The 13,928-nt window shown below is 40.0% G+C and overlaps 1 protein-coding gene across 3 annotated transcripts in view; it reads right to left on the bottom strand.

Annotated features, from left to right (window-relative positions):
* The window catches only part of AASS (aminoadipate-semialdehyde synthase), a 73,326-nt gene that overhangs the window by 29,812 nt on the left and 29,586 nt on the right, over positions 1–13,928 (bottom strand). For all 3 annotated transcript variants that reach the window (XM_043463573.1, XM_043463575.1, XM_043463572.1), the window contains exons 10-13: positions 11,999–12,121; positions 11,504–11,615; positions 2,209–2,268; positions 1,955–2,022 (exon numbers count right to left, since the gene is read on the bottom strand). In XM_043463573.1, coding sequence (XP_043319508.1) covers positions 1,955–2,022; positions 2,209–2,268; positions 11,504–11,615; positions 11,999–12,121 — 363 coding nt within the window. The remainder of the gene's footprint in view (positions 1–1,954; positions 2,023–2,208; positions 2,269–11,503; positions 11,616–11,998; positions 12,122–13,928) is intronic.

Below are 13,928 nucleotides of genomic sequence, written 5' to 3' on the forward strand. Positions count from 1 at the left end.
CATTGCGTTCTGTCTTAAAGATACTCATTAAAAGTCTTCTGAATCAAATTCCCAGATATCAATAAAAAACCATGGAAATGGTTTGGTGCCAGAGACTTAAGCAGAAGGCTCTGTTGCTGGAATCTTTTAGGCTAGGATGTCTCTCAAGCTTTAACCTTAATTTAATTTCACTTAATTTCATTAAGTATAAGTGCATAAAAATAAATGTAAATATAAAATGCTCCCACCCCTCTTTACCCCCTACACTCCTATCACTGATGATGGGGGCTTTCATTTAACTTCCACCTCTATCCCATTTCACCTCCCAGAAGAAAGCACTATTATTGGCTATTATAGATCTTTTCTAATAACACCTTCTGTAGTTTGGGTATATGAAACACATTATTTTGATCTCTAAAAAGAATATGTTCAAAACACATTTTTAAAAACTTACTTCTAGATATTAATACTATCTATCCCATCAGCAACCCCACACTCCTGGTTAATAATTACTGTGCTAAATAAAGAGGCTTCCCTGGTAGCTCAGACGGTAAAAGAATTGCCTGCAATGTGGGAGACCTAGGTCGGGAAGATCCCCTGGAGGTGGGCATGGAAATCCATTCCAGTATTCTTGGCTGGAGAATCCCCATGAACGGAGAAGCCTGGCAAGGTACAGTCCACGGGGTTGCAAAGAGTTGGACACAACTGAGCGACTAAGCACAGAACAAGGACTAAAGAGAACAAAACAATAAGGCAAGGATTCAAGGAAACTTTAATTTCCTTCCAAAATGCAATCTTCATTTTCAATCTCTTGGCACAAGATTCTACCTAGGAAGGAAGGCAGGAAGTCCTAGCAGTCAGACCTGCTGCTATATGGAATATGGTGTATAAAGAGTGACTAGTCATGTTAGACGTGTCATTGAGATTAGTCATGTAAGAAAAGATCATCAGAATGAAAATCCAAAGATAAACAAAACGATGAAAAACAAATATATGAAGTTTCCCCTATAAGACACTCACCTATGGAGTTCTATAAACTAGTTGCTTTTTTATACATAAAAAAAATTATATATCCCTGGTATCATGCCAGAATATTTCACTAACACACAAAAGTAAGTATAAGCTAACAAACACACATGGAAAAGGCATAACAATAGTACTTGATCTCTTATTTACTTCTTATAGGTGGAATAACAGAGCGATCAAGCAGTTTGTTTCTTATTTTTCCACTCTGGCTTCACCTAAGAATTCAGTGCACAGGTCATTTTGTTAAATGTGAATAGACCAATAGAGCAGGTATAAACACAGATCAAGTACAACCAGTTGGAGACCAGAACATTCCAATGTCGATGTCTATGTTTCCAAATTTTGAGTAGTAAAGCCAACTATGGAAACCAAGGCCTTAGCTAAGTACCTTCCTAAGAGAACTGTTCTAGCCAGTGGATTTGTCTCATTACTTTTTGACACTTTCCTCCTAATAAGAATCCCAGGAAAAACTGACCTCTCACCATTTTCTTTTTTCAGTACTTTTCTTAATTGCTAACCAAGAGCCCACTTTGCTGAATATTATCCTAAGCAAAAGAGAATCCAAATCCTCAACTAGAAATCAATCTGAAAGTGCTAAGGAAAGGGTTAGCTTGCTCATTTTCCTTTGAGAGAATAGCTGAGACATTACAATGTGCAAAATGCTAGAGAAAGAACAAGGACAGAGCTTTTGAAGTTTTGCTTACTTACACACAAGTCTACATGGATATTAGAAAGCCAAAATGATGCTACAGTACTGTTCAAAGGAAAATAATTCACATTGGTTTCAGCCAGTCACTTCATTTGAAATTCCTAGTACTTACAGACATCAAAAAAAAAAAAAAAAATATTGCATAATCCTAGCATCAAGAACTCATATGGAAGCATTTAAAAAATACTCATGAGGTCCAAGAATAAACGTATTCAACAAGAGGTTGTGAATGATGCTTACCTGTTCTCTCGGAGTTTCTGGATATATTTATACTTGTTAGACAACATGCCGTTAGATGCAATCACTGCCTGAATATATATGATATAAGACAATTCTTTAGTCAACACATTTAGTCCCACAATCATGGGCTCATGAATAACAGAGAAAAGAGAGTGACAGAGATGGAGAAAGACAGGGAGGGAAAGAGGAAAGGGGATCAAGAAAAGTGGTGGAAAAAAATACATTCATGAAAAGAAATACTTTCCATAACTTACATCTCGCACCACAGGAGAAAAATTCTGACTTTCAAGAGGCTGTGTCGCATCTGATAATATCTGAAAAGGAAATGAGATTGGAAAAAGATAAATGATGTTGCAAAGAAGGCGTCTTGCTATTTTATCTATATTAAAATATTAGTCAAAGGAAACAATGTTAGAAAAGTTTTTTGAAAATCACTGAATTGTATAATTAATTGGCAAAAGGAGTCTTCTGCAAGCAATGAATTCTGCCCCCCAAAACATGTTAATTCAGTACAATTTCCAATTCCAAAACCTTAATCACATTTGCTTACTGGAAACACAAAAAGCTTAGACTTCCCCACCAGTTAGATTTGTCATGTTGAGTGTATGCTGTTTAATCACTCAGTCATGTCCAACTCTTTGCTACCCTTTGAATTGTAACCCGCCAGGCTCCTCTGTCCATGGGAATTTTCAGGCAAGAATACTGAAGTGGGTCGCCATTTCATTCTCCAGGGAATCTTCCTGACCCAGGGATCAAACCCACATCTCCTGCGTCTCCTGCACTGCAGGTAGATTCTTTAACCCCTGAGATACCGAGGAAGGCTGTGTCATGTTGAGCATGCTGGCAAATATCACCATAAGCTATATCACCATAGTCATCACTCTGAGGACCTCCATCCCATCCCAAAGGTTCTATTAGCAGTGGAAAATAGGGTATGCTACCATAGGGAGTCGCCCTCAGGTCAGCATTGGTACCATATATAGATACATCAGCATTTCAGAAGTACCAAGGAAAATGACTTGACGCAGTAGACTCAAAAAATCCTTCATACCCTTCCCATTATCTCACAAGAATGAGTCCATGGCCACCAACAAAAGCCACACCTCATACTGACACCCCAGCATTCCAGTCCTCATTTCCCCCAGGGCATCCAACCTTTGAATAGACGCCAAAGGGTAAAGATCAAGATAAGTGTGGTTGCTTCTGATGGGTGGGGCCTTAAAGCCAATGAGACAATCAAGACCCTACAGCACTCACCCAACTAAGGAAGTGTTAAATGTGCCTTCCAGATGATGGCAGAACAGTATTTATTTACTGTATTAAAATAAATACAAAACTATTTTCCTGTATCTAAAACATCAGATACCTAGGCTCGCTATTCCTGGGATAACAGCATTAAAAAAAAAAAAAAAGGTATACATATTTACAAGCCAGGCATTCTTAGGGGAATTGATGAAATTGACACCTGGGGTCTTCCCACTGCCTCCTTCTCCCAGCTGCCTTTGGAGTACTTCCTCCACCTACCAACCCTGTCAACAAGGTAAGAGCCATTAATGGATAATAAAATGAGTTCATATCTCAATCAGTATACGGTTAAATCACTCAACTCCTATGTATCTTTTCATTCTCTCTCTCTGCTCTTTAATTCTATAGCCTTGTGTAGGCCTTACTGGGACCATGGGAACTACCTCCCACATCTCTTCCCTCCATTGATCTCCAATCTGAAACACAACTCTGATTATTTGTGTTTAAACAGGCTCCTGTGCCTGTTTAAAATAATTCAGTAGATTTCCACTGCCTTCGAGTTAGTCTCAAGCTCCCTCTATAGTCTGGCTCTGCCTCTCCTGCCTCAACCCCTGCGTTGGCCTCACACCCAACACTTCAATCCTGTGAACAGCCTGGAGCTGGGTACCCACATCACGTCCTCACCTGCCTCTTGGCCACACCAGGGAGCCACCTCACATGTTACTCCTCCGCTTCCAACTCCTTCTCTTTGTTCTCCGAGATGAAGCTGAAGAACTGCCTTTTCTGTGAAGCCTTTATCAAAGTGAAAGTCGCTCAGTCGTGTCCACCTCTTTGCGACCCCACGGACAATACAGTCCATGGAATTCTCCAGCCCAGAATACTGGAGTGGGTAGCCTTTCCCTTCTCCAGGGGATCTTCCCAACCCAGGGATCAAATCCAGGTCTCCCGAATTACAGGTGGATTTTTTACCAGCTGAGCCACAAGGGAAACTTATCAAAACCTTCCCTCAAATAGACCTGGAAAGTAGGAACTGCACTTGGCATCTTGCTGTAAGGCTACTACATTGTAAGATGGCAAATATTCAATAAATATATTAGTGGATACATGCAGTCATTATTGAAAATTCATAGCATTTTTCTCCCCAAGAAAACTAATAATTGTCATGAGTCCACCTAAAGAGAGGCAAATATAAAACAATGACAAAAGGTTGCTCAGAGACTTCCCTGGTTGTCCAATGACTAAGACTCCCCTCTCCCAATACAGGGGGCCTGGGTTCGATCCCTGCTCAGGGAACTAGATCCCACAAGCCACAACTAACAGTTTGCCTGCCACAACTAAAGATCCTGCATGCCGCAACAAAGATCGAGATCCCTTGTGTCATAACTAAGACCCGAGACAGCCAAATAAATTAATCTTTAAAAAGGCTGCTAAATTACCGCATTTAACTGTCTCCCTTGCTAGAATTATCCAATACAAAACTGCAAGCACAGCCTCCTGAAGCATATGGTAGGTCTTGTCACTTTCACATATAACATCTTTGAGGCTCATCACCCTTTTCTAAATTAATTTCAAGCTATTTATCCCAGTGTTAAGACCCCTTTTAACATGGAACCAATACATTTACCTTAATTCCATCTGATCTGACAGCGCACAGAAACCTTATGTTTAATTTGCTCCCGCCTTTGCTCCCCCATCTACATCGCACAGTATTCCTCCCACTTCCAAGCAGATGAACAGATCCTAGACATCTATCAAGAGCCAGATGGACTGTCACCTTTCCTGACTTCCTCAACTGGACAGATCCTCTCCCTCCACGACATCATTAGCATCTTCCTGTGACTATCACATTCCATCTTATGGTAGAATTGCACACGTGTCTTATCCCCTTCCTGGACCTCATGCATCTATAGGTCAGCAGCTGTGTTTTAATTCTCTTCATCGAGGTGTCTGCCTTGTTCCAATAGACAATAAATATCTATTGAATTCAACTGAAACAAAACTTCCATATTGGTTCAAAAGGATATCCTATGTCCTGCAATGCTATAGGGTCTGTCATGTCAAAAAGGAAAATCACGGGGAAACAGGAAAGTGCATATACAGGTATACCTTGTTTTATTGTGGTTCAATTTACTGTGCTTTACAGATAATGATTTTTTTTTCATTGAAGATTTATGGCAACTCTGTATTGAGAAAGTCTACTGGTGCCTTTTTTCCACCAGATTTGTTCACTCTGTGTCTCTGTCTCACATTTTGGTAATTCTCACAATATTTCAAAATTTTTCATTATTTTTACTTTTGTTATGCTGATCTGTGATCCGTAATCTTTGACATTACTATTGCAAAAAAGATTATGACTCACTGAAGGTTCAGATGATGGTTAACATATTTTAGCAATATTCTTCTTCTTTTTTAAAATTGAACTATAGTTGATACGGGCTTCCCTGGTGGCTCAGTGGTAAAGAATCTGCCTGAAATGCAAGAGATGCATGTTCGATCCCTGGGTCAGAAAGATCTCCTGGAGGAGGGCATGGCAACCCATTTCAGTACTCTTACCTGGAGAATTCCATGGACAGAGAAGCCTGGTGGGCTACAGTCCATGGGGTCACAAAGAATTGGATACAACTGAGGCAACTTAATACACACACATAGTTGATATATAACACCGTATTTCTTAATTAAGGTATGTACATCATCTTTAGACTTAAGGTTATTGCACACTTAATAGACTACAGTTTAAACATAACTTATATATGCACTGGGATACCAAAAAATTTGTGTTACTCATTTTATTGTGATATTCATTTTATTGCAGTGGTCTGAAACTAAACCCCAGATATATCTAAGGTACTTTAAATATAGCTACATACTGTTATCAAAAGAACAAAAATAATATACTTAATTTTTTAGTGGCAAGCAGGTACACATATTACCAAGACTACATAGAGACAGTCATCAGTTTTTACATACGTCCAGTGCTGAGACTGATGCCTCCAAGACAATCCCACCACCCTGTTTGGAAGACCGATCTCCCAGAGAAAGAAATGGCTACCCACTCCAGCATTCTTGCCTGGAGAATCCCATGGACAGAGTAGCCTGGCAGGCTACAGTCCATGGGGTTGCAAAGAGTCGGACATGACTGAAGCAACTTAAGCAGCGGTGACATATAAAAGGAAGAAGCTGTTAACATTTAGAGAAGTTGCCTGTGTCAACAAATCTAAGCACTTTTCTCAAATGTAGCTGCCAATGTGGAAGCAGTGGCTGGGATGCTGAGCAGAGAGAATCTGAGAAGAGCTTGTGGCTGACCACAGGGTGAAAAAAAAAAAAAAACACTGGAGTTTAAGTTCAGCTGAAGGGGATCCTAATAAAGGCCAGATTTCCATTTGGGATCCTGAAAGACTATATTCTAAATAAAAGGTCAACTGAAAAATATAGTTCTCCAAAGGACCAAGGCTCAGCTTTGGAATCACTTCTATTCTTAACTGAACGGAGATGATTTTCTCCTAGCCACCTTGCCAGAAACAAAGGAAATCTTCTCTGAAACACACACACATACACACACACACACACACACACACACACACACAACATCCAGAGTCTCAAATCATCTCTAAGATTTATATAAACTATAATGAGCATTCAATTAAAAATAAACAGGCATATTAAGTAATAAGAACTGACTGAAAGCCAAGAAAAAGTAAAACAAAGAACATTAAACAGACCCAAGAAGTTCATTGGATGTATCAGAAGTGTTTTTAAACTCTGATTAATATGTTCATAAAATAAAATTTTCCCATAAAAGGCACAGCTAATCCACAGTTATAAGTCAAGACAGTAGGTCCCTTTAGGAAGGAGAGTGGGGCTGGTGCCAGGAGAGGCACAGGGGATTTCTGGGATGTTAACCTTATTCTAGTTTTCACCTTGTTGTGTTCACCTGCATGTGTTTGTGATAATCTATCATGCTGTATACTTAAGTATCACTCATCTGTGACACTTTAATATTGTATACTATCATATAATGTAAAAAAAATTGTATTTGTTCTTTAATAAAATTTTTTTTTATTTAAGGACTTGCCCGGTGGTCCAGTGGCTACGACTCCATGCTCCCAGTGAAAAGGGTCTGAGTTCAGGAAACTAGGATCGAACATGCCGTGCGTGCAGCCAAAAGAGAAAAAGAAAGTTTCATTCAAATTTTACGTAGCCCTCATCAGTTACATGGGCTAACTCTCAAACACACTTTACTAAGAATTTCATTGAATTGGCTTGTTTTTCTCCTAACATCTGTATGAGATCAATTGTGCTCAATGAAAGGCAATTTTGACTAAGGACAATGAAAAACTGTGTTCTAAGGTCCAATAAAATTAAGCTTGTAATTGAAATTTTGAAGCATGATCATTTGTGAATTGAAAATGGCTGGTAGCAACTTCTTAGATGGTAAATGGTGTCAGAGCAGCCAAACAAAATGACATTTCAAGAAATAACAAATCCTTTCACAAAGGCAAGTTAGTATGCAACATTTTCCATAATTTGGCCTTATAAGGTAAGCATTTCACTGAAATGCATACTTGAAGGATTCAAAAAGATGAATTAAAGTCAAAGGCTCAGGGCTTGCCTGGGGGCTCAGTGGTAGAGAAATCGCCTGCCAATACAAAAGGCATAGGTTCGATCACTGGTCTGGGAAGATCTCACATGCCGTGGAGCAACTGAGCTGATGCACCACGGTTATTGAGCCGGTGCTCTAGAGCCAGGGAAGAGCAACTATTGAACCCACGCGCCCTCAAATGCACGCTTCATGAGAGAAGCCACCGCAATAAGAGCCTTCACACTGAAGTGAAGAGGAGCCCCTGCTCACTGCAGCTAGAGAAAAGCCCTACAGCAACAAAGACCCAGCATGGCCAAAAATAAATAAATAAATAAAATTATATTTAAAAAAAAAAAAGGAAAGAAAGCCAAAGGCTCAGCAACAGCTCTTCTAGCTACTCCAAGACTGCTGGAGTCAAGTTGATCTAATCAATGCATTGTGACTGAGGGGTTCTTTTTCAGGTAGGGACAAAGTGCTAACTATCCCTTCTAGACATCACAGCTATAAACGCTGGGCAAAATACAAACAAAACTAACTACATGGCAGTTTCAGAGAATGAAGAAGAGCAGGTGGTTTGGGGAGAGTGTCAAAACTCAGAACTAATCAGTGCTGAAATTGTGCTGTCCTTTTGGTATTGCCCTGAGAAGGGGCCTTGTGCTGTGAAGAAGTAGAAACAGGCAGCAAGCTTACTGACTTTCTGATCTAAGGGAACAGGAACGAAACTCTGGGCACCACAGCCTGCTCCAGAGTGTGAGCGGGAATTGCCAAAAATGACAGACTCAGGTAAAAGTGAAGACCAGCTTCCATGTAAGCTCTGGCCCGAGTCTGGAAGGACTGAGCATGTGCAGGTCAGACTCCAAGCAGCCCAGAAAAGATGAAAAAGCTGAACTTTTACTTGAGGTACCTGCCTCAGGTGAGACAGAGTTTTCAGTTTAAGTCTAGCCTCATTAATTGCCTGCTTAAAAAAAAAAAAAAGCCAAATAAACCAAACAAAATCAACACTTTAAAGAGAAATGTAACAATCTGGAATTTCCACAGCATGAGTCTTCACTGTATCCACGATGAAGTGGATATACTTCAAAATTATTCAGCTTAAGAAAATCAGAAAACTACGACCGGACTCATTCTCAGGGGGAAAGACAATCACTATATTTCAAGCTGAAGTTTACCCAGAATTTTGGAAATAACAAGTAGACTGTAGAGTGGCTTTTACAACTCTGCTCCATGCGATAAGGGAAACTACACTCATAATAAATCAAAAGAAATTCTCGGGAGGAAAAAAAAAAAAAGAACCAAACAGACATTTTAGAACTGAAAAAGAGAAAATCTGAAATAAAAAATTCAGGTAAAGGGCTCACGAAAGTTATTGATTCTTCAGGGAAATGATCCCAGAGGGAAATGAATGAGCATCACTGCAAATAGTAAACATCTGGGTAAATTTATTATTACTTTTTAAATATATGTGCCTTCTAGCCACTTAGACATTTACAGTTACAGAATGTTAGAACTGGAGGGACCATTAAGATTATGTATTATCAGGACTTCCCTAGTGGTCCAGTGCTTAAGAATCCACCTGCCAATGAGGAAGACAAGGGTTTAACCCCTGGTCAGGGAAGATTCCACATGCTACAGAGCAACTAAGCCCAAGAGCCACAACTAGAGAAGCCCACGTGCCCTAGAGCCTGTGCTCTGCAACGAGAAGCCACTACAGTGAGAAACTTGAGCACTGCAACTAGAGAGTAGCCCCCGCTCACTACAACTAGAGAAAGCTGGCATGCAGCAACAAAGAGCCAAAAAATCAAAGTAATAACGGCAAATACATTAAAAAATTTTTTTAAGATTATATATTTTTAAAAGATTACATATTTATTACATATTAAAGATTACATATTATCATTTTATAGGTAAAATATCCAAGGTGCAGGAAGCAAGTGAGTGCCTGGCTCAAGGCCATAAATCAAGCTGACATCTCCAGTAAAATTTGACACTGGTAGTCCTTTCTCAGGCTACTTTAACTCCTCAGCGCCAATTCCAGACACACCTCAGGTCCAGCACCAGATGCATCAGCAACCCTTCTCAGCCTTCATTTCTTTGTGTGCCTCAGTTTTCTAATCAAACCTGAGAGGGTGATCATGAGTATTTAAAAATTAAAATATATAAAGTAATTTGGGGACTTCCCTGGTGGCCCAGTGGTTAAGAGTCCACCTTGCAATACAGAGGATGTGGGTTCCATCTTTAGTTGGGGAACTAAGACCTCACATGCCACACAGCCACTAGGCCCTTGAGCTGCAGCTAGACAGCTCACGTGCTGCCACTGCTGAGCCTGGGTGCTCAAGAGCTGAGTGCCGCAACTAGAAGGCCATTGCACCACAACAAAAGATCCCCATGATGCCACCAAGACCTGATGCAGCCAAATAAACAAATAAATGTAATCTGAACACTGTCTAGAACATAGTAAGTGCTGTATAATACTGCTTCCAACCATAACAATGCCTGCTACCTGCATTTTCTAAAGCCTGTTATATCTCCCTGCTGACACATTCCAGGAGGAAAAATAAAGGATCAAAATAGAATAGTAAGTGAAAGAGAAGAAGACAGACTAGAAGCTGAACTTATTCAGGCCACATTACCTACTGCCCCATCTTAGTATGAGAGCTCCTGGGTGAAACTATGGATGAAAAGGACAAGGGCCACTCTTCAGACCTTTGGAACTTTGCCAGAGGCAGACAACCATTAGCAACAGAAATAAAGCATGATGGGTGTGAATGTTTAGGATAAATAATGAAACAAGAAAGCTTTTTTCTGACAGAGAAAGTGGAATTTAGGTAACACAATACTGGGACTTCCTGGTAGTCCAATGACTAAGATTCTGTGCTCCCAACGCAGGGGCCACAGATTCGATCCCTGCTCGGAGAACTAGATCCCACATGCCTGCAGCTAAAGATCCTACATGCCACAGCTAAGACCCAGCAGAATGCAATAAATAAATAATAAAGGTAAATTCTTTTTAAAAAATTAGATAAACCCAGTATTTAAACAATCACTGATCACAGTGAATAATATATGACTAGAACACAAGCTGTCATTTAACTAAGCATTAATGATTAAACTCCAACAAAATTTTCCATTTCTGATTTTTCAAATCCGTGGTGCAGTGGTAAAGAATCCTCCTGCCAATGCAGGAGATGCAGGAGACGTGGCTTCAATCCCTGGGTCTGGAAGATCCCCTGGAGCAGAAAATGGCAACCCACCCCAGTATTCTTGCCGGGAAAACCCCATGGACAGAAGACCCTGGTGGGCTACAACCCATGGGGTCGAAAAGAGTCGGACACAACTGAGCGACTGAGCACACACACACATACACACATACGCATCCAGTTACAGTCCAGTAAGAACATCCCAATATGAACTGATCTAGGAAGCAGAAGAAAAGTGGAAATAACGTAAACCTCACCTCCAATGTCAGGAACATTCTTAATAAAGTATGCATAATGATAGGCAAATGCAATTGTAATGAAGCATGAAGACAGTTACATAGTAACATTTCCCATGAAACAAGTAAGCAGAACAGGTGAAATAAGAGTGTCAGTAAGTGCTTTGGGGAAGGGCTGGCCTTTCATTTTACAACAGATTTCTCAGATACAGAAGACCAGAACGTTCATAAGATGACTCCAAAGTTTTACCTAAAGCCACAGAGATGTTGCTGATGCTACCAGTCCACTTACCATTTCTTCAACATAAGGGTAAAGCATGTCCCCAAAGTATTCCGTAGATTCAATTGGAAGCTGTGCTGGCAAATTGTCAATGGAACACATCAGAATCCCAGAGCCTTCCACACTAGGAGAAGCAACACATATCATTCAGATGGACAAAATTTATGTGTAAGTTCTAACTTTTCCAGATGTCTGCTCTATTATACATTTGTAATTTTGTGCCATAGTATATAAGAAAATAAACAAGACTTTTCAAATAAAACCTTTCCCTTCTTCAGCTACCCATTTTGAAATGCAGTACATATATACGTGTGTGTGCATTTAAGCGCTCAAATTTGTATGTGGTTTTTCTACCAAATTTTTAAATATATTTGAGCATATCTTTGGAAATTTGCATTGTTGTGGTGCTCAGTCACTCAGTGTGGGTATTTTAGAGTAGCATATCAAAGGAAGCAAATGGTATAGTACTATTTATCTCTCCCCATCTAACAGCTTTAGCAAACTCACCTGTCATGAATAATATGCTGATCTGCATCATACATGCAAAAGGGACGCTCTATGGTCGTATACTCAGTCATAAACTCAATGGATCCTCCTGTGTCAGCTGAAATGTCACATATTGCCACAAGTCTGTAAATAACATCAATACTTAGATGAGAGCATGGATCTCTGGAGTTTCCAACAGAATTAAAAATGAATAAAAATGAAAAGTGCTTGGAAATTTTTTAAAGTAGATGGCAAATATCTCCTAGGCTCTTAGCTCTTTTTCCTATGGCTCACTGTTCAGGAAACAGATCTTCTGGGATACAGAGAATCTTCCTGATGGGAGTTTTAGTCACCACAAGCAAAAACAAAAAGAGGAAGAGGAAGACAGGAAACGAGAAGAGATGAAACAAAAAGGAAAAATCCCTTCCCTATGAACACTGCTATATAAAATAGATAACTAGTAAGGACCTATTGTACCGTGGGAACTCTACTTATTACTCTGTAACGGCCTACAGGGAAAAGAACCTAAAAATGAGTGGATATAGATACACGTGGGCTTCCCTCGTGGCTCAGCAACAGAGAACCTGCCTGCAATGCAGGAACCACAGGAGACGTGGGTCCAATCCCTGGATCAGGAAGATCCCCTAGAGGAGGGCATGGCAGCCCACTCCAGTATTCTTGCCTGGAGAACCCCATGGACAGAGGAGCCTGGCGGGCTATAGTCCATAGAGTCACAAAGAGTCGGACAGGACTGAGGTGACTTAGCACTTATGCACACATATGTATCATATAACTGGTTCACTTGTTGTACCCCTGACGCTAACACCACATTGTAAATCAGCCATGCTTAGTCACTCAGTCATATCTGACTCTTTGCAACCCCATGGACTGTAGCTCGCCAGGCTTCTCTGTCCATGCAATTTTTTTTTTCCAGGCAAGAACACTGGAGTGGGCTGCCATTTCCTCCTCCAGGGGATTTTCTCGACCCAGGGATAGAACCCATGTCTCCTGTCTCCTGCATTGCAGGCAGATCAACTATACTCAATAAAAAGATTTTTTTAAAAAGCTTTCCTAGAGAAATCACTGACAACAGCCTAAAGCTAAACTACTTAGTTAACTTTTAACAACTTAAATTTTTCAATTGCACTACCTCCACCTTGCTTAGTAGTGTATAACTTTACATATTAATACATGGAAATCTCTGAAATTATGAACAAAAATTACAGCCCAGGATTAGAAATCCTTTAGAGGTTGACTACAATTTTCCTGCCCAATCTCCAGTTTCCAACTGCCCATATAAACCCTATCCTAGGGCTAGACTATCCCACTCACTGTCTTAAATTGTGCTTTGGTGTTTCCATATTTATTAAACACCAAGCCTGTGTTTGAAATCCTTGTTCTTACTCCTCTCTAAAGACTGCCAAGCCCACACCTCCTCCCACTTTCTTCTAAACTCCTCTGATGTTGATTGCTCCCAGCACTCCTGTGGCATTTACCTGATGCCAGCTACATGCATGAAGGTAACAATCATATTTTTTTCTTTATTTCTCAGCTTAGCACAGTGCCAGGAAGACCAGGTGTTCCACAAATATGTATTGATTACTTAATTTATTCAACATTAGTAATTATTTGAATGAACTTTATATGTCAAACAACATACTGGATATCTGTGGTCAAGACAAATAGGGCCCTTATCGTTAAGGAGATTAAGTTCTAGTAAGGCAAGAAAAATCATAAATACAAGAAAATTTAAAATCGTAAACAAAAGAATTTCAGGGAAAAAAACAGTAACAAACTGAAGAGAGATGGGAATGGGGAAGCAAGTACAGACCTCTCTGAGGAGTTTAATTCTGAGCTACATGTGGATTCATAGAAGTTAAGAGAAGAGAATTTCAAGAAGGAGTGAAGGAAATAGACTCACAGACATAGAAAACAAGTTTAGGGTTACCAA

Source organism: Cervus canadensis, chromosome 3 (genome assembly GCF_019320065.1).
Source record: "Cervus canadensis isolate Bull #8, Minnesota chromosome 3, ASM1932006v1, whole genome shotgun sequence".
NCBI lineage: Eukaryota > Metazoa > Chordata > Mammalia > Artiodactyla > Cervidae > Cervus > Cervus canadensis.